General features: G+C 36.8%; 1 protein-coding gene and 2 long non-coding RNA genes across 3 annotated transcripts in view; 2 read left to right on the top strand and 1 right to left on the bottom strand.

The window, feature by feature from the left end:
* Positions 1-1,997: 1,997 nt before the first annotated feature.
* Positions 1,998-25,339, top strand: part of LOC100370684 (ammonium transporter Rh type B-like) — a 38,905-nt gene continuing 15,563 nt past the window's right edge. Inside the window, exons 1-2 of the mRNA XM_006824486.2 lie at positions 1,998-2,432; positions 8,582-8,765. Coding sequence (XP_006824549.1) covers positions 2,231-2,432; positions 8,582-8,765 — 386 coding nt within the window. The 5' untranslated portion in view covers positions 1,998-2,230. The remainder of the gene's footprint in view (positions 2,433-8,581; positions 8,766-25,339) is intronic.
* Positions 9,700-11,096, bottom strand: LOC146745830 (uncharacterized). The gene is made up of 2 exons (XR_014929521.1): positions 10,664-11,096; positions 9,700-10,486 (listed from the first exon to the last, which is right to left on the bottom strand). It is a non-coding gene; the product is annotated as an uncharacterized LOC146745830 (long non-coding RNA).
* Positions 20,880-22,277, top strand: LOC146745829 (uncharacterized). The gene is made up of 2 exons (XR_014929520.1): positions 20,880-21,312; positions 21,491-22,277. It is a non-coding gene; the product is annotated as an uncharacterized LOC146745829 (long non-coding RNA).

Here is a 25,339-nt window from a genome sequence, read left to right as displayed (position 1 = left end):
CAATATTATTTGCCATGTTTCGTCGGAGCCTCTACTGAGCCCAAGCTAACTGTTCGCATACACTCCGTTAATTTGGGCCAAGGATCTAGAAACCAGGTTTTAAATTGAAACGGGTCAATTCTTAGTCCGTACTGACATTTTTTGACCTCTTACCCCGCGCCAAAGAGCTGTGTTCGGACGCAACTAATGTACTACGCCATAACAGAGTAGTAATTAATAGTACGTACCAGAAATCCAATGCGCATGTTTCGACACGAGCAAGATGACATTTATTTTAATTTTAAAATACATCATTATAATCGTTTATTGTTCAAAGGTGCACGATGTTACAAGTATCTTATATTTGAAATCACATTTTCTTAATTATAATTGAGTGTTCAAGGATGTTGACCTCGACGTAAATATCAATTTAGATCCGTGTGTTATTTCTGAAACTCTAACCCAATATTCATTATAGACCTCGAAGACATCTGAAAACCATCAACCACTTCTCACGGGAACTGATATCACCACAAGTGACTACAGTACATATGTTTATTTAACCCACATCGGGCATCAAGTAGGTATCAATTCGCCGTTTTTAAAGTTGTCGCTGTGAACATTAACCACTATTTGTTAAACGAAGAATATTCACTTTGCGAAAAATAGTATAAAATACAGTAAGGAAGACGGAGAATTCTTTTCGCGGCATTTCGACAACCTTTTGAAACTTTTAAATCACCCGTATCATTTTTTTTAAACGTTCGTTTAGGAATGAGTGATACATTAGGTCTATCTATTATTCGGATACCAGAGTAAATGACACGTATATAGCAAATTTAAATGGCGGTGGTCGTCGCGCCGCGTCCTTTTCGATATGGGACTCATGGCGACGTGTACAACGCGTGTAAAATACATTGTTTATTTACATGAAATTCGAACACGCGCTGCGCGACGACCACCACGCTTGCCATCTCTTCAAGTTGGCTTGTCGGGTATTTGAAAATGAGTATGTAAGTATGTAATTACCGAAGAAAATATACACACACGTCACCGCAAGAATATACTATCTTATTTCACCAAAGTGCAGTTGACAACAACATTTTTAGATTTAGTAAAGCATTTCTTCACAATACGAAAGTGAAATCGATAGTTCTTTGTTTGATAATACGAAATGTACGTGCAACTATGTTATTTACACTCTTTTTCCCATGTTGAGAGAATGAGGGATTACGGTTGGTTGTTGTGAGCTGAGTCGCGGTGTAATGGATTGGTCCGTGACGGGAGATGTTTTCTCATTTTATACCGTCGAATCAAGAAAATGAAACACATAGTCGAGTAACAACTTGATGATAAACGTTCCGTTGCCGTGCCAGCATGGCCACGGTGGTATTACGGATACGTCAACATGTCACGGTCAACGTAAAAAAACAACCTCGGAATAATTATGAGCAGGGCCCTTGAACCCGGAGCACTCAAATAGGAAGAGTATAGGTGGTATATAGCACAAATGGGTTACTTTTTTTCCGAAATTTGTGTGATGTGTGTCAACTATTTCGAGAAAAAATCCCCAAGCATGGGTCAGATTTCTAAAAAAATAAAAAGTGAAGATTTTTTTGGTCGATTTTGGGCAAATATGTCGTAAATAGCACCAAAAACTGCTTCTTTCGCCAAGACAATCACGTCGTTTTACAAGAAAAACACTTTTCGCCCCTAGAAATAACGTTATTCACAAAGTAAAATTTCCCAACAGGGTCGATGTTTTCATTCCCACAGCTATGTCAGATTTTTAAAAATAATGTCACGTAATTTTGCCAAATAAAATCCGTGAACACATGTTTTTTTTATTCATAAATGATCAATAAATAGACATTATTTTAGACTATGTTGAACTGCACTGAGCCTCGCGTTGATAATGGGAGATTCCACTCATATATAGGGATGGACTCAATACTTGCAATAGCCACGTGCTAGGCGAGTGGAGTGGTCGTGGTGTTTACTATATGTAAGTAGCGAAAGTGAGTGCACTCACTACCGTTCTTCGTGCCGTAGCATCTTTACACGTGTGTGAAGTGTTGTTGAGTTTTTATTTACAGCAAAACCTCGACAGACACGACAGTGGCGGGCAGCCGGTTCCTTGATAAATTGGTAGATTCCGACTCTGTTTTGCGTATGCATCGAGTGAGCCTGACCAGCTGACCACATAGTAAAACTACTACAGACTGTCGTATACGTCGAGGTTCGATCCGAGATGGCACAGACGGTAGAACCTAAACGGAGACGTGGGAAACTCACATTGGTACTGGTAATTTTCCAAATTATATTTCTCGTTCTGTTTGGTATTTTTGTTGAGTACGGCGAGGATTCCGATGCGAAGGCCGAACAGAACAACTTGGAACACGGGAATGGTGGTGCCGATGCCATGGATAACCGATTGGGATATTATTACCCAAGTGAGTACGTTTTTGTCTGTCCGGTACTTTGCTTTCACGACTCGGACAATGAATACAATACAAACATTTAACGCAATTTCAATTGAATTGCTCACTGGTTTATATACTTGTATATAGTCTGTATTGTACCCCCCTCCCCGTGTACAGCCACTATTTTGTCTTTCTCAACTCGAATTTGTATTTGTTTACTTATATGCGTGTTATTTTTGTCGGGTTTGAGACAGACCGCTAGTGGTCTGCGATTTCGACAGTTAACCTCTATCTCGCTGTTTGTTTAATACAGATTAGTTAGTGGTGGCATGTGTTTCACCTATGTGGTGCATGTGTTTGCTAAGCACGCAAACATATTTATTTTATTTTTTTATTAGACGCATAAAATCCCTAGGAAAGGATAAAAAGGGTCTTACAGAAAGAAATTAAAAAAAAACTACAATCTAAAAAAGAAAACAAAAAAGAAAAACTTTTCTAAAAAAAATAAAATAAAACAAGTCAAAAACAAAAAAATACAATTTGCAGCCAATGGTGAATACAGAATATAGAATGAACACAAAATGTGGCCTAATACACTGATAGTTGCTGCTGTTTTGTTCCATAGCTGTTTTTTAAGGACACTATCGGTCATTCCGGAATATTTGCTTTCCAAGCCTCGCTTTCACCTTGACGGAGCGTATCGGCGGCGAATCGTACGTATCGTACCTTTGTAGTTGGCCTGGAAGTGAAGGTTGGAACGCAAACTATTAAGTCAGCAATTGTCGCGGCATGGTGAAAGTGAATTACGTAACACCCGACATAAATTAAACCATTCGTTCGCGTGTGTCCTTTCTGTGGCTTAAAAATTATCATAAAAGGTGTTCGTGTGTTTATCTTGTGAACATAATGGACTCAGTCTGGAGTTTCGAGTGGCAGGCTGTCAATCAGATGTCGGAGTCGAAAAGATGAAGACATATGGCCCGGTAACACCCCACGCCACATTCATGATTTCAAAAAACATATGCACAGTGTCATTCTCATGTTTCAATATTATATTACCACTTTGACGAGGTCAGATATTCATGCAATTAACACAGAGACGCACTAACCAAACCGTCCACGCAGACTCCGCCTTCTCAACACCTCGTATCATATCCTACTGAGTGCGGGAAATGATCGTAAAATTTCATGGTACATTGTTGTAAATACAGATTGAGAGAAGTGGCCGGGTGCCAGTCTCGTTCATTCCACAGTACCCGGCGAAAATATCCGCACCTAATTAGTTTTAACCTGATTAACACCGGAGTGCGGCATATTCTGGTCAAGCAACGCGTGGCACGGCGTGAAAAGCCTACGCTCCGGCGCTGTTGCGATAATAGATTGTCAGCCTTCGGTCCCCAGCAGGCGAACGAACTTCGTTCGTAAAATCGTATCATCATATTAAATACTTTAAGTTTATCATTAGGATCATATAATCATTTGGCGTAACATTTGGCAAAGGTCAGTTTTTTTTTCATTTCTACTCTATTCTAACGTTCATCTAGAGACGGAGGTGATTTATTTATAATTTATAGCCAAGGCGAAATTAAATTGGCGGGCATACCGTACACGTGGTTCCGTCGTGGCATTGTGCGTGCAAATACGAGTGCAAATATGATCATGCTTTCAGGGTCGATTCCGTGCTGCCGAACGCGTGATTTTATGCAGTTATTCCAGGATAATTATAACGATTTCAACGGGAAAATGAATGAAGCGGGTCGGCCATACCATTTTCAGGCAGGGGTGGGATTTCCATCTAGAGAATGAGACAAGAACACCATTGACTACGGAGATTACAGCTTCGTGGAACGAAAACGTGGAACGATGAATGACAATACGACGTTCACATCGGGTGTATAAAATAAGGGGTACCGTTATGGTACCCGCGACTTAGGCGAATCGCGACTTAACGAGGCGCGACTTAGCGAGGGGTCACTGTATTTAATTATCCACTGCAAGCCTCCCCTCTCCCGAGGCGTCTCTCCCCAAATCAGTTATTAGGACATATTCTTCCATGTGAATGGTGCATTTTTCAAACTGCTCAGCACTATGCACCTAAAACATCGGGGTTGAATATTTCTGGAAATTATTGAACGCGTGAAGGGGGGGGGGCGTTTTATGGAAATAATCCAAGAAATATCCAGTTCATCTAGGCTTTTTTACAAAAATATTTACAGTACCCCAGGGAGAAGGCCCATGTCAGGAATACAGTTACACCCATGACTGTCATATATTTGTGGTTTCCATGTGAGGGAACTTGAATACCTGGTATAGGATATAATTAAAAGGTAGAACAAGAGAAATAACAACTTCTGTTGTTTACGCGCTTGAAAAGTGGTGACATTTCCATGACACTGAATAAATTGTTTATAAATAAAAAAAAAAAAAAAAAAAATAGACCGAACACAACGCGTTTAGTGGTGATTGGTGGTAAATCGACAAAATACTGAATTGAGTCTACAGAGGCTCCCGGGTAATGGGCGTTGTCGGTGAAACTGTTATTTTTGAATTTGAATAAAGCGCGAGGATCTTTCAGGGTGAATTTTTTATAACTTTAAATAAAACCTATTCTTGCCAGCACTTCTGTCCGAGATGTTATTATGTAGACAACAATGTCACCAGGACTAATACAGGAACTAGGAGACGAAATCATGTCCTTACATATTTTTAGTACCACATTCGAACTTTATACTTTTTATGACCATTAATACAAAAAATTCAGAATTTTCACGATAGCCAAGTAAACTATTTTCTAGGTGATCACACACTTATAAATGACTGAGAATATTCTGATCTGCATGTATCATTGTGCAACTATTCATTTGTGCGATACTATGGCAATTGCGTATCTCGCAATTCTCTGATTGCCATCTCTGTCTCTGTGTTATTACTTGATTTACATTTTCCACTCAAATAAAAATGTATCTTTCCTATTCAACTGTAATTAAGAGTTTTTAAGTTTTGTCATGCACTTGTACCGATCTCGTGCTGCGAGTGGACTTTGTTGTCCCGGCGAGAGGGGGGTGGGGGTGTACGCGTTATAGCGTTCAAACTGCGTAATATTCAAGTGATTTGCATAGCGAATAAAATAAACGAACTTAACGCATCATGTGAGTAGAAAACGAAATAAACAGAACAGCTAAAAACCTCTATGAGTTCATTCACCCGAAGAAAATAAACTTAAAGGGGCACCTTCCAGTTAAGCCTAATCTCACAACATATTTACTTTCTGGATTAAAATAACAATGGATAACAAAAGATAGATTAACATTGTAAACAACATAAACAATAGTGTCCCATGATTCTTTGTTGCAATCCCTGGGATTGAGCGGTTCCCCTTTAATATAGACGCGTGCTTAAGCATAACAAAGAAGATACAGAAGCATACACTTTTAGATTTGATGTATTACTGTAATTTGTGAGGGTGTCCGAACCAAGTAGAACATGGTACACAAACTATTGACCCTAAAGTGCTTTGCCCGGTACGTCAGTAGCGTCAAAAATCGATCACTAGATTTTCCCTGGAAATGGTTCAACGTTTTTTCAGTACTTGTCAGTATTTGTCCTGGGTAAGATTTTAAACTACATCCGGTTGTGGAGTCTATGGACTTGGGAGAATGAAGTTACCCTTTGCCACAACTACCTCCAGGTCACCCTTGGGCAAGGTGTAGTACCTTTAAGCCTTGGTGCCAACTTCCCACTTAACAAGTTTGATTGACGTCAGTAAAGGCATACGGTCGTAAAATTCCTGTACAAACAGATCCGCATAGGTGGACAATTTTTCATGTTAATATGTATATATATATATATATATATGTTTCAGTTTACCTTAGCATTCGACAGGGGGATCGTAACCTCTTGTAGTGAGAACCAATGTGACTGGCCTGCCTACGGGATGCTAAGGTTTTCATAGTAAAAGTTATAAGTCACATTCGTTAATGTAATTTCGTTTTATTTATCCGTATCACCATTTCATCCAGCATAATCAACGCCATCCTAGACCGAATAGTACAGTCATAACCAAATCTCGATTTTGTCCACTGCTAGAATGTAAACAAGCTGCAAAATAAAGAGGACAGATGGTTATTTTTGACTTGCAAACTATTTCGTTATTAAGGGCCATGCATCATGATACTGCAACTTATTGATTGAAACAGTGACATGCTCTATTCATTGCTACAACTTAACAAGTACAGTAGATTCTTTGTGACACTGTGGTCAACATGCAACATAGCATGATACACGAATCAACAATTTTGTCAACAAAAGTTGCAGCTAGTTGTGTAATATGTCATATAATGAACTCGTTCGGTAGTTTTTGTGTCAATCTTTCGGAGTATGGAATCCACCATCCTCGTTTTATGACACGTATAATCTATCAAACTCGTTCATTACGTCTTATATGTATGTGTCCCACAACTTATGGGTAACGTTGTTGCAGAAGATCACTAGCTATGATCAGCGAGCAACATTTGGTATCGGACATTTGCACGCCGGTTGGGAAAAATGTAAATAATAAACGATGTCACAGTGCGACGGCCTATAAACAGTAAACACTGTCAAAGGTCAAACAAACAAATAACTAAAAGACCGCCACTCATCTGTGGGCATCTGGGTCGTGAACGTAGCATATACTAGTATACTACGACTACACTGTTTGCGTCTTGTGGGTCAATGTATGATCAGACTGTGTCATATTTCTTTATTAAAAGCGCAAATAAAATAAAAATTACATTTATTATACAGTGGAATATTAAAAACACTGTGACGCCTTGTTTTGACCATATACACACCTCTGCCATTTACGCAACTGTTAATTAAAGTTCAAGTTACTAAATGTGGACGTTAGACAACAAAATCAATCTACTAGTATATTGCCCGCCGCGTAACTCGAATTTCGGCTATTATATGATTAATTGCAAAAGTTTCCGTTTTGTAACTCGGTATTCGTTACCCGAACAATTCAGCATCTCTTTTACAACATTTCTCCATAGTTATGTCTACATAATCTGTTATCCATTTTGTAGATGTTTTAGCCAGTTCCTATCCTGTCGCCAATCACCTTATGAACATGATATAGTCTCAGCAAAACTGTTGTTTTAAGTTGCATTACAACTTAGTATATATATAAAACGTAGAAATTCTCTCAGCATTATCGGGGCCTATAAAATAACCTGCACAGTTATCTTGATTACTTCATTTTCTGATCCAGGGATAAGCAGTTACGGCGAACAGTCACTCGCCAAGGACGAGTGACAAACGCAATTAACGAGATATCACGAGTGAGCATTATTGATAATTGTAATTGAAGAGGTATTTAGTGAAACGCACAGTACACAAAGGGTAAACATGTCTTTTTGATGGGTACAAACAGATGCCATTTCACTGATACCTCGGGCTATTCCACCGACGCCCATGTATCACTTGACATCACAGCCATATTGTCTGGTCAGTGATCCATGACTTGTAGTGCAATGTTCAACCCCGAGTTTACAATTTCTAATTCTCAACCCTATTTTGAAGTGAAGATTTTAACGGTGTAAGTTCTGTAACGGAGTTTCAACATTTCCTGATTTCACAAAATCAAAAGTAATCAAAGAAAGCCTATATAGAAAGAACTCACGTGTGCTTAACGGTGTCGAAGGCGTAAATTCTGTATTTGCTATTTTAGAAGCACATCTCCAATTCAAATAAAGAAAAATACATGCAAAACCATTGAAGTATATCTTATTTTGACCACAGACTTGCCTTTGTCTGAGATATTACATTTATGTGTTTATGTTAGTCATTTATATCTCTTCTCAAATGGCTTCATATATCACTAGTTACATTCGTTATCTGCAACAGTGTTTGAGATATTACATTTATGCATATTAATGAGGTCACAAGAACCCATTTATACTAACTGCAAAGACTCCTAATGTGCACGTGTGCTTCGCATACGGGAGTCAGAGGGGTACAAGCATTAAACAAAATCATCAAACCCCATTCCATATGTATTTTTCGGGTTTTTCGATAAACGATGATTAGCGCACCATTTACAGTTTCACAATGCAACCGCTATAGCTGCAGATAAATGTAGGCATCAGTGTAGTCGACAACGTCGTAAACTAATCTACACTGTGTCTTTCTTCTTTCAGTGTTTCAAGATGTCCATGTGATGATTTTTATCGGTTTCGGTTTTTTGATGACGTTCCTCAAGAGATATGGCTTTGGAAGTGTCGGTTACAACTTTTTACTTGCCGCTTTCGTTATTCAATGGGCGACCTTAATGCAAGGATTTTTGCATTTACATCATGGCAAGATACAGGTTGGAGTGGAGACGTAAGTCGTCCTTAAAACGCACCCCTTAAAGCGCGGTGGTCGTCGCGCAGCGCGTGTTCGAATTTCATGTAAATAAACAATGTATTCACAATCGTTGTATACGTCCCTATGAGTCCCATATCGAACAGGACGCGGCACGACGACTGTAGCCCTTTAATCTATATTTCTCCCTTCAATGGCCCACGCTAATGGATAGCCATTATGATGATGTGAAAACTCCTAACACTGCACCGTGTTCGACGTGGCTCCTATGTACACATACAACACGTGTAAAATACATTGTTTACGCGAAATTCAAACGAGCGCTGCGCGACGACTTAAACGCTTTACAGCGAGCGCATACAGTAGTTAAGGTCGTATTATAGGGACGACCATGAGGGCGCTGTTCATACTCGGATGCGATGACGTCATACGGGGAGGGATGACGTCACAATGGGAGACCGTGCATAGCTTAGCATGAATAATGACGTCACAATGGGAATTCGTGCATAAATTAGCATAAATGAGCGTCCATGGCCGTAAAGGGGATAATTTGAATGAGGATGACGTCACAATGGGATATTTTAATACATTTGCATAAATTACCATCAATTTTTTTTAATTATTTTTTTTAATTATTTTTAATTATTTTTTAATTATTTTTTAATTGGACAGGCGTGGACGAAAGATTTTTCATGAGGATGACGTCACAATGGGATATTGTGAATACATTTGCATACATAAAATTGATGTGAATACGAGGTCGTGTCGAGGTCATCGTGAATACATTTGCATAAATTACCATCATTTTTTTAATTATTTTTTTTTAATTATTTTTAATTATTTTTAATTATTTTTAATTATTTTTAATTGGACAGGCGTGGACGAAAGATTTTTCAGAATGTGTCACAGAGGGCGCTCTCTCTCACACACACACACTAATAAATACACGGCATTTTTGAAAACTAACGGAGTTTAGGGCTAATCTGCACTGGCTCGGAAGGTTGTAAATGATTAGCTAGTTTGAATTTCTAATTTGCATAACATTACTGAGAATGAACGTGCATTCAACGCCACAAGTCTTTTGTTTTTTTAGCCAATCAGAATTCATCTTCCGAGCCAGTGCAGATCAGCAGGGAGTTTATTGCACAAAAAAAGTAAACAAGAATGAAATATTGACATGGAGTATACATTCATGGCGTGGTTGAGTATTTTTTTTAACGCCACGAAACAAACATACGATGTGAGTAAGGAAAATAGTTGCGTAGCGTATAAATGTTTAGCATGATTAAATATTTCTTAACACCTCGAAAAATACGTACATACATGTAAATGTGCGGCGTGGTTAAATTCATTTTTCACGTCACGAGAAATACGAGTACATAAACGATTCGATTAAATACACGGAAGAGTGAAAAGTCAATAATTATACAGTAAACAGTGAACAATAAAAATAATTCATTCTACATATACATATGTTGTTCATCGTTTATATTTTCTTACCTCATATTTGCTTTGTTTTGTTTGAGTAAATTATTTTTAACGACACGAAAAAATACGAGTACATAAACGATTCGATTAAAAACACAGAAAACGGAAACGTCAATAATAGTAAACAGTGAACAATAAATAATAATTCATTCTATATATACATGTTCATTTTTACATTTCTTACATCCTTTCAATGAGTCAAGCAGTCTGTACATTTTTTTTATTCCATCGCTCCAATCAGAATCGCTCATCTGTCGTAGAAGAAAAAAGAGAGAGAGAGAATAATATTAAAAACCAATAGTCACTCCGTAAAACTGCGGTAATAAACCCCGCTAAAATGCAAAGTATGCAAAATCGGTTGGTCGACGTACAGTTTGTTTTTTCAAAAATGGTGGACTACGGTACGATGAGTTAAAATATATAATTACCTGATCGTTTCACAGAATAACTTTTGACATACATAATCATCACACGGAATGAGTTTACGGTGTAACGTAGCGATTTTCGTTTTTCCCTTGGCGAAGAAGATATGTCCTCGCCTTCTTGCCGAAGATTCAAAGGCGGTAAACCAAGTTTGACCTTCTGTGAAAGGTCATCTCATGGATATCTACACAACGAGTCATACACGACGTATTGGCTACACATTGCTTGAAATCAAAGTATTTGATGATTGTAGATCCACGTACGAGAAATCTCTTAAATTCTGTGACATGACTACCGTACGAGTCAAAATAGTCTTCGTGGTAAGGTATTTCAGACAGAAAGTGGCCCAATGCGTTCCACCCGCGAATATCAACGGTGTTTGATACGAGCGATGTGTATTATTCCGAAGCACTGTCCGTGAATGCCAGTTTGAACTCAATCACAAGATTAAGTGTGAGTGCATAGGATTATTTATAAATCGTTCGTCATAAATGTTCCTAATGTGAAATAGACCTCCCACGTAGATGATAAACAACAGATGTTGGTGTATTTGTATATTTATGTTATCTAAAACATGAACACTCGCAAACAGCCTGAGGGATAGGGTTTCAAGTTGAAAGCATTACCCCTATACCTGCGTGTATGGGATAATGATAACAGGACTGGAAACACGGGGTCAACTTGATTCGGTCAACGTGAATCAGTATGGTTCTTGTCCATCACCAATTCACTTTTCTGAAAAGGCACACCCCCACAGAGTGTAATGGCATTCCACAGCTACCATCCAAGTGCTACAATTGATTTACTCATTACAGTAGCGTTAATTTGGATTAGCGCTTCCTTCTCATCAATTTTCTCATCACAGTACCGTCTTGCGTAGTTATATAGTGTCTTCACATACGCGCTAAAGATTCCTGACCTGACACCATTCAGTTACTCTGATCGTTTTTGTATCATTTTTGAAGGTTTATTTTACAACGACTGGAAAACCGACTGAAAATCAAGACTATTCAGTTCATTCTCTTCACTAATGAAATGGCAGTACTCAGCAAACTATCATTCGTCGTTTTTTTAAACATGATTTCGAATATCCACGATTTCGAAATTCTAGAAGAGGCAAGAACGAACGTTACATTTGAATGGTCAAATGACAAGGGGCTGACCCCGCTTGAATGCGCAACAGAATGTATTAAATACAACCATATTCAATATTTCGCTTTTTTAGTGTTGACCCATTTAAACGACAGAACCAGTCTCGAAACACTGAAAGCCATAGCGGATGCTTCAAAAAACGAATTTCTCTTCCAATGGCTCGAAACCAAATTAAATGAAGCACTATGATTCTTCACAAATTACGATGACATCCTTCACAGCCTGGCAAAAGAAATCACTCAACTAACCTCACCACCAGATTCGAATTTCCACGATCAACGATCAACGATGAAAAAAATTAACCATTGAGGTAACAGGCTTCGCTACAGAGAAACAATGGAAGTTACTAGCTCGCCAAATTGAATACTTTGAAACGGGACATCTAGCCGATCATCATCGAGACATCGACTCAGAGACTGTACGCCTCAGCAAAACAACCGATTGATGAATTCGTGGACTCAAATTCTAACAAGAACAATCCTGACATAATACTTAAACTACGCTCCTTGCAAGAACATGTGGACATGAACACGACATTTCTACCCACAAGATGAAGGACATAATTTTAGTATATCTGTTAATTACTTTACGATTGGAAACTGTCGATAGAACACATTTTTATGAATGAATTGGTTTTCCGATTTGAAAATCATTGAGTAGGTATTCATGCATTAATTAATTAATAATGATCAGTCCATTGAATTTGTGTTTCACCCAAAAAAAAATCAGAACAGCATTACTAGACATCTCCATATTATCCAAATTTCGAAATTATACATATTTTAATATTAAATTTACTATTTTTTTTACCATCAAACTACTGAATCACTGTACATATAATATACTATACGTATACCATTGACAAATTCAGACTCCGCTTATAAATTATACTCGATTATGTTTTTACCAATCATTACCCCGCCCATCATTCATGATTCGATTGACCACGTTCTGAATAATTCGTACACACAGATAAACGGATTTTTGCGATATACATGTACTTCTTGTTTTCACTCCAAAACTTACTGCTTATTTGATCCCTCAATCAAAAGCTGTTTTACTTGGGATTGACCAAGAGTGTATTTCCACGTTAAACTGATGTGACGACATGTCGGTCATCAACGATTTCATAAAGGGTGACTGTCGAAAAGTGGGACACCAATAATTTAAAATAATTAGTTATACTGGAGAGAATGGATGACATTGTTTAATATTATAGAGATGTTGCGTAGTTCGTTCTTTGACGGTAAGCACGTACGCATACCATACACGTTGTATGCTAATTCATGTTAAATAAAATGCGCTAAGTTTTGATTATTCCCAAGATGTACAGAGAGCACTCGCTTATCCATTAGACAGATTCCACTATACAATTACATGTATAATATCCTGACCGCATTGTTTACACTCTCGTAAATCGACTGTTTGACGTGACTGGGGCACCGGTGGACGAGGAATGCGTGCGTGCACATTACATTTCGTCAACACTTTCATTCATAATAGTATCACTTGCAATATGGCGTAATATCAATCGACGATCCTCAAAATACTGTATGTATGTATGCACGTTGTAGTTCGAATGATTAGATATTTCTTTTATTTTGCCATTTTTGTCGATTCTTTCATTATGAACAGTGTTGACTTGCTCTCGAAATAAATACTTTTACACCGATGTTACCGTTTGTAATGTTTATAAGTGTATACGTGAAAGATATTCGCCTTTGAAATAATAATTGAAGACACAACTATATAGTCTTCAAATCAGCTGGGTGTTATTATTGAAGTAACGCACGACGCGTGATATTGTTGTAATGGGGTCTGATCGCGTTCCATAACTCCTGAATAATGCCATGAATCAAATTGTCCTAACAACATGGTAAACACGGGTCAGCAATAAGTAGCTATTTTATCGGTGAGGAAAGATCTGCTTCTTGATTGCGATTATGATTATGTCTAATATAATGTATAATAATCTATTACTCTACGTACACAACTTGAAGTGGGCTTTTCAATTCAACTCACTGCGGCCGTACACAACATGGCTAGTTCCCCCTTCGAAAGAGTGCGTGCGTGTGTTGCAACGCTATCTGTGACCACTGAGCTTTTCAAATATTTACAAAGCACGATGTGATAACTGAGGTGGTAAACTGACCATGATGTCAATATCCAACCATCTAATTTGCACAATAACAATTAAAATTGAAACCGTATTCATGCGTGGGATCTTGGTTGGAAATACAACGAAGTAACAAAAAACCAACAAAGTGTAACAATAATAAAATCACAAACAAGTGAATGTAAAGCAAAAAAAAAAAAAAAAAAAATATTTGGTGTTTGGTTTAGGCATTTGGCATTTTAGGATTTTTTTTTCTTATCGTGCCCTGAATCAGATGTGGACGAATGTTCCTAGCTCAATGATTGTTTTGTCATTTTAACTTTTTAGTATACCTGTTAGGTGTTCATCATCTGTTCTAAAGTTGATTTTATTGTATTTAATATTTTAATCATGATTTTTTTTTGTTTCTTATTGTATAGATTACAAATGAAAAGATATTTTTTTTCGTTCTCAATTTTCTAGTTGTCACAAACTGAGCAAATTCAGTCTTCAGCTATAAGATTATATACAATAAAGTAACAAAAATAAGCAATGTGTAACAATAATAAAATCACAAACATTTGAATGTAAAGAAAAACAAAATTATTTTGTGGTTGGTTTAGGCATCTGGTATTTTAGTTTTTTTCTTGTCGTAACCTGAAACAGATGTAGACGAATTTTCCTAGCTCAATGATTATTTTGTCATTTTAACTTCTTAGTATATCTGTTAGGTGTTCATCGTCCGTCCTAAAGTTGATTTTATTGTATTTAATATTTTAATCATGATTATTTCGTTCCTCCAAGTATAGATTACAATTGAGAAGTTGTTTTTCGTTCTCAATTTTCTAGTTGTCACAAACTGGGCAAATTTAGTCTTCAGCTATAAAGTTATTATATCTACCCCTTTCCATTTGAAGGGTATGAGCCTTTATTCCGAGTTTCGCCTTAGCGCAGCACTATGTTTTAGATTTTTTATTGTGGTGAGATATTTTTTATATGCAAATTCTGTTTTAATTTTCTGTAGGTTCGTAACTGTGTACTTTTATTTGCATCATGTAATGTTTCTGTGCTATGAATTTCTAAAGGATTGTTCGAATTACCTGTCAATGTTTCAATGATTTTCTTTTTTGTCATCCTGAGATTTATGTGTATTCCAAAATATTTTTTTTCCATAGTCAAATTGTCTAAAATCTGATTCATGTCTTTTACAAGGATATTTTCTCAACTCTAGCAGGCTTGCCAAATTTCTTGGTTTGCTATTTACTTTGATTCATGTCTTTTACCCAGTTGTCTTTTCCCTTTTCGTCAATATGTATTCCAAGTTTGTGAGCTTCATGAACTAGCGAGTTTGAGTTAGAATTATTTATTTTGATCCAATATTTCAATCTAGTTGCTACGGGGGAGGATATTTTCCCAACTCTAGCAGGCTAGCGAAATTTCTTGCTTTGCTATTTAATTTTAGAAGGTATTTGCAGTAATATATTTTCATTTTTTTTTTCCATTGGTCTTTTGATTGGAAAAACAAAACAAAAACAAAATGTATACTTTCTATATACTCAATTTCAATTACTCAGTTTTTAATCTATTCTTTTTGATTATTTACTCATTAGTAGATTTCCCCTTCTTTGTGTAATAAACTCCGTTAGTTTTCAAAATGACGTGTATTTATTAGAGTGTGCGTGTGTGTGTGTGTGAGCGCCATCTACGATACATTCTGAAAATCTTTCGTCCACGCCTGTCCAATTAAAAAATAAATAAAACATCCAATTAAAAAATAATAAAAAAATTAAATTGATGGTAATTTATGCAAATGTATTCACGATGACCTCGACACGACCTCGTATTCACATCAATTTTATGTATGCAAATGTATTCACAATATCCCATTGTGACGTCATCCTCATTCAAATGAACCCTTTACATCCATTTATGCTAATTTATGCACGAAATCCTATTTTGACGTCATCATTTATGCTAATCTATGCTTACACCATTTATGCTAATTTATGCACGAAATCCTATTGTGACGTCATCATTTATGCTAATCTATGCTTCCAAGTATGACGTCATCGCATCCCAATATGAACAGCGCCCTCATGGTCGTACCGAGGTGGAAGCATAGATTAGCATAAATGATGACGTCACAATAGGATTTCGTGCATAAATTAGCATAAATGGTGTAAGCATAGATTAGCATAAATGATGACGTCAAAATAGGATTTCGTGCATAAATTAGCATAAATGGATGTAAAGGGTTCATTTGAATGAGGATGACGTCACAATGGGATATTGTGAATACATTTGCATACATAAAATTGATGTGAATACGAGGTCGTGTCGAGGTCATCGTGAATACATTTGCATAAATTACCATCAATTTAATTTTTTTATTATTTTTTAATTGGATGTTTTTATTTTTTAATTGGACAGGCGTGGACGAAAGATTTTCAGAATGTATCGTAGATGGCGCTCACACACACACACACGCACACTCTAATAAATACACGTCATTTTGAAAACTAACGGAGTTTATTACACAAAGAAGGGGAAATCTACTAATGAGTAAATAATCAAAAAGAATAGATTAAAAACTGAGTAATTGAAATTGAGTATATAGAAAGTATACATTTTGTTTTTGTTTTGTTTTTCCAATCAAAAGACCAATGGAAAAAAAAAATGAAAATATATTACTGCAAATACCTTCTAAAATTAAATAGCAAAGCAAGAAATTTCGCTAGCCTGCTAGAGTTGGGAAAATATCCTCCCCCGTAGCAACTAGATTGAAATATTGGATCAAAATAAATAATTCTAACTCAAACTCGCTAGTTCATGAAGCTCACAAACTTGGAATACATATTGACGAAAAGGGAAAAGACAACTGGGTAAAAGACATGAATCAAAGTAAATAGCAAACCAAGAAATTTGGCAAGCCTGCTAGAGTTGAGAAAATATCCTTGTAAAAGACATGAATCAGATTTTAGACAATTTGACTATGGAAAAAAAATATTTTGGAATACACATAAATCTCAGGATGACAAAAAAGAAAATCATTGAAACATTGACAGGTAATTCGAACAATCCTTTAGAAATTCATAGCACAGAAACATTACATGATGCAAATAAAAGTACACAGTTACGAACCTACAGAAAATTAAAACAGAATTTGCATATAAAAAATATCTCACCACAATAAAAAATCTAAAACATAGTGCTGCGCTAAGGCGAAACTCGGAATAAAGGCTCATACCCTTCAAATGGAAAGGGGTAGATATAATAACTTTATAGCTGAAGACTAAATTTGCCCAGTTTGTGACAACTAGAAAATTGAGAACGAAAAACAACTTCTCAATTGTAATCTATACTTGGAGGAACGAAATAATCATGATTAAAATATTAAATACAATAAAATCAACTTTAGGACGGACGATGAACACCTAACAGATATACTAAGAAGTTAAAATGACAAAATAATCATTGAGCTAGGAAAATTCGTCTACATCTGTTTCAGGTTACGACAAGAAAAAAACTAAAATACCAGATGCCTAAACCAACCACAAAATAATTTTGTTTTTCTTTACATTCAAATGTTTGTGATTTTATTATTGTTACACATTGCTTATTTTTGTTACTTTATTGTATATAATCTTATAGCTGAAGACTGAATTTGCTCAGTTTGTGACAACTAGAAAATTGAGAACGAAAAAAAATATCTTTTCATTTGTAATCTATACAATAAGAAACAAAAAAAAATCATGATTAAAATATTAAATACAATAAAATCAACTTTAGAACAGATGATGAACACCTAACAGGTATACTAAAAAGTTAAAATGACAAAACAATCATTGAGCTAGGAACATTCGTCCACATCTGATTCAGGGCACGATAAGAAAAAAAAATCCTAAAATGCCAAATGCCTAAACCAAACACCAAATATTTTTTTTTTTTTTTTTTTTGCTTTACATTCACTTGTTTGTGATTTTATTATTGTTACACTTTGTTGGTTTTTTGTTACTTCGTTGTATTTCCAACCAAGATCCCACGCATGAATACGGTTTCAATTTTAATTGTTATTGTGCAAATTAGATGGTTGGATATTGACATCATGGTCAGTTTACCACCTCAGTTATCACATCGTGCTTTGTAAATATTTGAAAAGCTCAGTGGTCACAGATAGCGTTGCAACACACGCACGCACTCTTTCGAAGGGGGAACTAGCCATGTTGTGTACGGCCGCAGTGAGTTGAATTGAAAAGCCCACTTCAAGTTGTGTACGTAGAGTAATAGATTATTATACATTATATTAGACATAATCATAATCGCAATCAAGAAGCAGATCTTTCCTCACCGATAAAATAGCTACTTATTGCTGACCCGTGTTTACCATGTTGTTAGGACAATTTGATTCATGGCATTATTCAGGAGTTATGGAACGCGATCAGACCCCATTACAACAATATCACGCGTCGTGCGTTACTTCAATAATAACACCCAGCTGATTTGAAGACTATATAGTTGTGTCTTCAATTATTATTTCAAAGGCGAATATCTTTCACGTATACACTTATAAACATTACAAACGGTAACATCGGTGTAAAAGTATTTATTTCGAGAGCAAGTCAACACTGTTCATAATGAAAGAATCGACAAAAATGGCAAAATAAAAGAAATATCTAATCATTCGAACTACAACGTGCATACATACATACAGTATTTTGAGGATCGTCGATTGATATTACGCCATATTGCAAGTGATACTATTATGAATGAAAGTGTTGACGAAATGTAATGTGCACGCACGCATTCCTCGTCCACCGGTGCCCCAGTCACGTCAAACAGTCGATTTACGAGAGTGTAAACAATGCGGTCAGGATATTATACATGTAATTGTATAGTGGAATCTGTCTAATGGATAAGCGAGTGCTCTCTGTACATCTTGGGAATAATCAAAACTTAGCGCATTTTATTTAACATGAATTAGCATACAACGTGTATGGTATGCGTACGTGCTTACCGTCAAAGAACGAACTACGCAACATCTCTATAATATTAAACAATGTCATCCATTCTCTCCAGTATAACTAATTATTTTAAATTATTGGTGTCCCACTTTTCGACAGTCACCCTTTATGAAATCGTTGATGACCGACATGTCGTCACATCAGTTTAACGTGGAAATACACTCTTGGTCAATCCCAAGTAAAACAGCTTTTGATTGAGGGATCAAATAAGCAGTAAGTTTTGGAGTGAAAACAAGAAGTACATGTATATCGCAAAAATCCGTTTATCTGTGTGTACGAATTATTCAGAACGTGGTCAATCGAATCATGAATGATGGGCGGGGTAATGATTGGTAAAAACATAATCGAGTATAATTTATAAGCGGAGTCTGAATTTGTCAATGGTATACGTATAGTATATTATATGTACAGTGATTCAGTAGTTTGATGGTAAAAAAAATAGTAAATTTAATATTAAAATATGTATAATTTCGAAATTTGGATAATATGGAGATGTCTAGTAATGCTGTTCTGATTTTTTTTGGGGTGAAACACAAATTCAATGGACTGATCATTATTAATTAATTAATGCATGAATACCTACTCAATGATTTTCAAATCGGAAAACCAATTCATTCATAAAAATGTGTTCTATCGACAGTTTCCAATCGTAAAGTAATTAACAGATATACTAAAATTATGTCCTTCATCTTGTGGGTAGAAATGTCGTGTTCATGTCCACATGTTCTTGCAAGGAGCGTAGTTTAAGTATTATGTCAGGATTGTTCTTGTTAGAATTTGAGTCCACGAATTCATCAATCGGTTGTTTTGCTGAGGCGTACAGTCTCTGAGTCGATGTCTCGATGATGATCGGCTAGATGTCCCGTTTCAAAGTATTCAATTTGGCGAGCTAGTAACTTCCATTGTTTCTCTGTAGCGAAGCCTGTTACCTCAATGGTTAATTTTTTTCATCGTTGATCGTTGATCGTGGAAATTCGAATCTGGTGGTGAGGTTAGTTGAGTGATTTCTTTTGCCAGGCTGTGAAGGATGTCATCGTAATTTGTGAAGAATCATAGTGCTTCATTTAATTTGGTTTCGAGCCATTGGAAGAGAAATTCGTTTTTTGAAGCATCCGCTATGGCTTTCAGTGTTTCGAGACTGGTTCTGTCGTTTAAATGGGTCAACACTAAAAAAGCGAAATATTGAATATGGTTGTATTTAATACATTCTGTTGCGCATTCAAGCGGGGTCAGCCCCTTGTCATTTGACCATTCAAATGTAACGTTCGTTCTTGCCTCTTCTAGAATTTCGAAATCGTGGATATTCGAAATCATGTTTAAAAAAACGACGAATGATAGTTTGCTGAGTACTGCCATTTCATTAGTGAAGAGAATGAACTGAATAGTCTTGATTTTCAGTCGGTTTTCCAGTCGTTGTAAAATAAACCTTCAAAAATGATACAAAAACGATCAGAGTAACTGAATGGTGTCAGGTCAGGAATCTTTAGCGCGTATGTGAAGACACTATATAACTACGCAAGACGGTACTGTGATGAGAAAATTGATGAGAAGGAAGCGCTAATCCAAATTAACGCTACTGTAATGAGTAAATCAATTGTAGCACTTGGATGGTAGCTGTGGAATGCCATTACACTCTGTGGGGGTGTGCCTTTTCAGAAAAGTGAATTGGTGATGGACAAGAACCATACTGATTCACGTTGACCGAATCAAGTTGACCCCGTGTTTCCAGTCCTGTTATCATTATCCCATACACGCAGGTATAGGGGTAATGCTTTCAACTTGAAACCCTATCCCTCAGGCTGTTTGCGAGTGTTCATGTTTTAGATAACATAAATATACAAATACACCAACATCTGTTGTTTATCATCTACGTGGGAGGTCTATTTCACATTAGGAACATTTATGACGAACGATTTATAAATAATCCTATGCACTCACACTTAATCTTGTGATTGAGTTCAAACTGGCATTCACGGACAGTGCTTCGGAATAATACACATCGCTCGTATCAAACACCGTTGATATTCGCGGGTGGAACGCATTGGGCCACTTTCTGTCTGAAATACCTTACCACGAAGACTATTTTGACTCGTACGGTAGTCATGTCACAGAATTTAAGAGATTTCTCGTACGTGGATCTACAATCATCAAATACTTTGATTTCAAGCAATGTGTAGCCAATACGTCGTGTATGACTCGTTGTGTAGATATCCATGAGATGACCTTTCACAGAAGGTCAAACTTGGTTTACCGCCTTTGAATCTTCGGCAAGAAGGCGAGGACATATCTTCTTCGCCAAGGGAAAAACGAAAATCGCTACGTTACACCGTAAACTCATTCCGTGTGATGATTATGTATGTCAAAAGTTATTCTGTGAAACGATCAGGTAATTATATATTTTAACTCATCGTACCGTAGTCCACCATTTTTGAAAAAAACAAACTGTACGTCGACCAACCGATTTTGCATACTTTGCATTTTAGCGGGGTTTATTACCGCAGTTTTACGGAGTGACTATTGGTTTTTAATATTATTCTCTCTCTCTCTTTTTTCTTCTACGACAGATGAGCGATTCTGATTGGAGCGATGGAATAAAAAAAATGTACAGACTGCTTGACTCATTGAAAGGATGTAAGAAATGTAAAAATGAACATGTATATATAGAATGAATTATTATTTATTGTTCACTGTTTACTATTATTGACGTTTCCGTTTTCTGTGTTTTTAATCGAATCGTTTATGTACTCGTATTTTTTCGTGTCGTTAAAAATAATTTACTCAAACAAAACAAAGCAAATATGAGGTAAGAAAATATAAACGATGAACAACATATGTATATGTAGAATGAATTATTTTTATTGTTCACTGTTTACTGTATAATTATTGACTTTTCACTCTTCCGTGTATTTAATCGAATCGTTTATGTACTCGTATTTCTCGTGACGTGAAAAATGAATTTAACCACGCCGCACATTTACATGTATGTACGTATTTTTCGAGGTGTTAAGAAATATTTAATCATGCTAAACATTTATACGCTACGCAACTATTTTCCTTACTCACATCGTATGTTTGTTTCGTGGCGTTAAAAAAAATACTCAACCACGCCATGAATGTATACTCCATGTCAATATTTCATTCTTGTTTACTTTTTTTGTGCAATAAACTCCCTGCTGATCTGCACTGGCTCGGAAGATGAATTCTGATTGGCTAAAAAAACAAAAGACTTGTGGCGTTGAATGCACGTTCATTCTCAGTAATGTTATGCAAATTAGAAATTCAAACTAGCTAATCATTTACAACCTTCCGAGCCAGTGCAGATTAGCCCTAAACTCCGTTAGTTTTCAAAAATGCCGTGTATTTATTAGTGTGTGTGTGTGAGAGAGAGCGCCCTCTGTGACACATTCTGAAAAATCTTTCGTCCACGCCTGTCCAATTAAAAATAATTAAAAATAATTAAAAATAATTAAAAATAATTAAAAAAAAATAATTAAAAAAATGATGGTAATTTATGCAAATGTATTCACGATGACCTCGACACGACCTCGTATTCACATCAATTTTATGTATGCAAATGTATTCACAATATCCCATTGTGACGTCATCCTCATGAAAAATCTTTCGTCCACGCCTGTCCAATTAAAAAATAATTAAAAAATAATTAAAAATAATTAAAAAAAATAATTAAAAAAAATTGATGGTAATTTATGCAAATGTATTAAAATATCCCATTGTGACGTCATCCTCATTCAAATTATCCCCTTTACGGCCATGGACGCTCATTTATGCTAATTTATGCACGAATTCCCATTGTGACGTCATTATTCATGCTAAGCTATGCACGGTCTCCCATTGTGACGTCATCCCTCCCCGTATGACGTCATCGCATCCGAGTATGAACAGCGCCCTCATGGTCGTCCCTATAATACGACCTTAACTACTGCATACACAATTCGTACGTGTAGTTAGCAAATTCCCTAGGCAAGTTCCTATGACAATATACAGTAGTCATGGGCTTTCTTATTGGCGTTATTAAATGATCTAATGATGTGAAAATGATTGCTACATTTCGTGACAGTCTCCCTTCCCCTTGCGACACTTGATTTTGGACTACATATTTTTTGTCTATGTGCGTACTATGTAAAAGTTGTTGTGATATGGAACTTCCCAGAGAAGTTTAAAGTTACCTGTACGAATCTAATTTGCGTCCGCTTTAATGCGGGGGAGTCGTCACCTGCGCCTGCATCAGATGGCCATAGCGTGTCATTGCGTTGTGTCGTCACGGGAAGCGCTGTCCCGTAGAAGACGCCGACCTGCAGCGTCAATGGTGTCATTGTTTACAAACGAGCGTCTACCCATGAGCTTTTGCGTTTTTAGCGTGTGTTGTTTATCGTCGCCTGGGACTCACTTCCCCGCGCAGACGACTATCCCGCTTTAATCGATACATTTTGTTTGTGCCATCTGTCGTACGAAGTAGTATATAGAATATCTGGGTCAAAAAATTGTTAGTAAATAGCCGAATATTGTCGAGCATTTATGTAGATTCGGCTGTGATCGAATATTCAACAGCTTAGAGCATCAACTAGTCTATGAATCGCACGCGAAATTGGCGTCACTCTAATGCGGCCTACGTACCGAATTCCTAGCATGTCTTTACTAGAGTGCCCTCCCACCTAACTGGGGAGGGGGGTCACCAACACATTCAGTTGACAGTAACGTATTGAAGTAAAGAAGTACATGTATTTTCAATTACTAGTAGTATGCATGATTTTCTACGTTTTTATTTTGAATCAATCGTGAAACGATGCCAGAAAAGCAGAGGTTATTACTGTCAAATCTGTCGGTTGGAGAGTAACAACAATATGGCTTTGGGTTATAGTATGGCAGTACGGTACCCGCGACGATTTGCAGTTAATGAATTACTTGTGCGCCATGGAATCGTCAAATCATTGTTCTTTCAATGTGAATCGTTCGCCTGAGAATCCTAAAAAAGTTGATTAATAAGAACAACGACTTAAAATATTATTGTCCGAAATGTTCAAGCCACTTTTGTATAAAGCGCTGAGTTTGCTTATTTTTGTCAACTTGGGATGCGACGAACTGTGTCGACACCGATGTGCACCACAGCCCACACATCAGCGCAGTTTGTTCTGAATCGTTAAGTTTACACAACAACAAACATTGTGGTATTTGCCTACAAGCAAATGGTAACTTGATTTGTTGTTCACTAAACAAAACAGTCAAATGTCACAAACAAACAAAATACTGTGATACATGCATTACAAGAAAGAATATGTTAGGTTGGTCATTTTAGGTACGTGGGCATGAAACTAGAAGAACTTGAGAAGAGAACTTGTTTTAACGCGGGAGTCGTCACCTGCGCATGCGTCAGATGGCCATAGCGTGCCATTGTTTACAAACAAGCCAATGCGTTTTAGCGTGTGTTGTTATCGTCGCTTGGGACTCAATTCCCGCGCGTGCGCAGGTGACGATCCTCCCGCTTTAACAAAGTCGAACAGACTATACGACTAACTCTGCGTGTCACGCTCGCTAAGAACGGATCATTCGGTTAGAAGAAAAAAACGGTCGGAGCGCTCACAAAATCTTTCCCCAGTGAAAGTACCCCTGGGCACGGGTACAAATCGACCACAACATTAAATCTGCCATGTGCATTCTAGTGGATATTTAAAGGTTATTATCGGCTAACAGCACATATGATCGGACGGATTCTCGACCGCGGGACATCGGGTATTGAAATATATCAGTATTTGAATATACAAAATCAGCGCAGAGTAAAGAAAATTAGCCACTCCTGTTTCGCCGCCCTTTTTTCCGCGCATAAAATCCCCATATACGTCCACGGCGAAGTTGAAAAGTGTTTTCGTTCGCGTTGCGCGAGAATAAATATTCACACTTCTTCGTTGTCTCCGGTATTAGCGGTTATCAAAATTACGTTCACACACGGTAGGAAACAGGGGTTAGCAAGCGCCAAGGAAAGCCCAAACTGCTTTAACTATAATTACCCAGTACTAGGAAAGTATACATGTTGGTACTACTGTCAGTGAAACAATACCGAAGCAAATTCAAGATGTTTTGATTGCAGAATACTAGTAACAGGAAATAGAGTCTCATCGTCAGCTATTTTTTTCTCGAGAACAATGTCTTTAGATGTGCTCGCGTTGATTGTCATGTCAGAAATGGCATACAGAAATGAATAGTTATGAATATATTAGTAAATCTTCCAAAAGAACATTAAATACAATGGTGTTTTGGCGCTAGGACCTCTTAGCACGGACAAAGAGGACAAAACTGTTTGCCCATGCTAAAGAGCTTTGAGCGAACCCAACTAATATGTGCAACTTCATCAACATTAAAATCAAGCAACAAACCACGAGAAAATAAACGAACAAACG

Source organism: Saccoglossus kowalevskii, chromosome 5, assembly GCF_978046115.1.
Source record: "Saccoglossus kowalevskii chromosome 5, keSacKowa6.1, whole genome shotgun sequence".
NCBI classification, from domain to species: Eukaryota; Metazoa; Hemichordata; class Enteropneusta; family Harrimaniidae; genus Saccoglossus; species Saccoglossus kowalevskii.
This window is presented reverse-complemented; position numbering and strand designations above follow the sequence as displayed.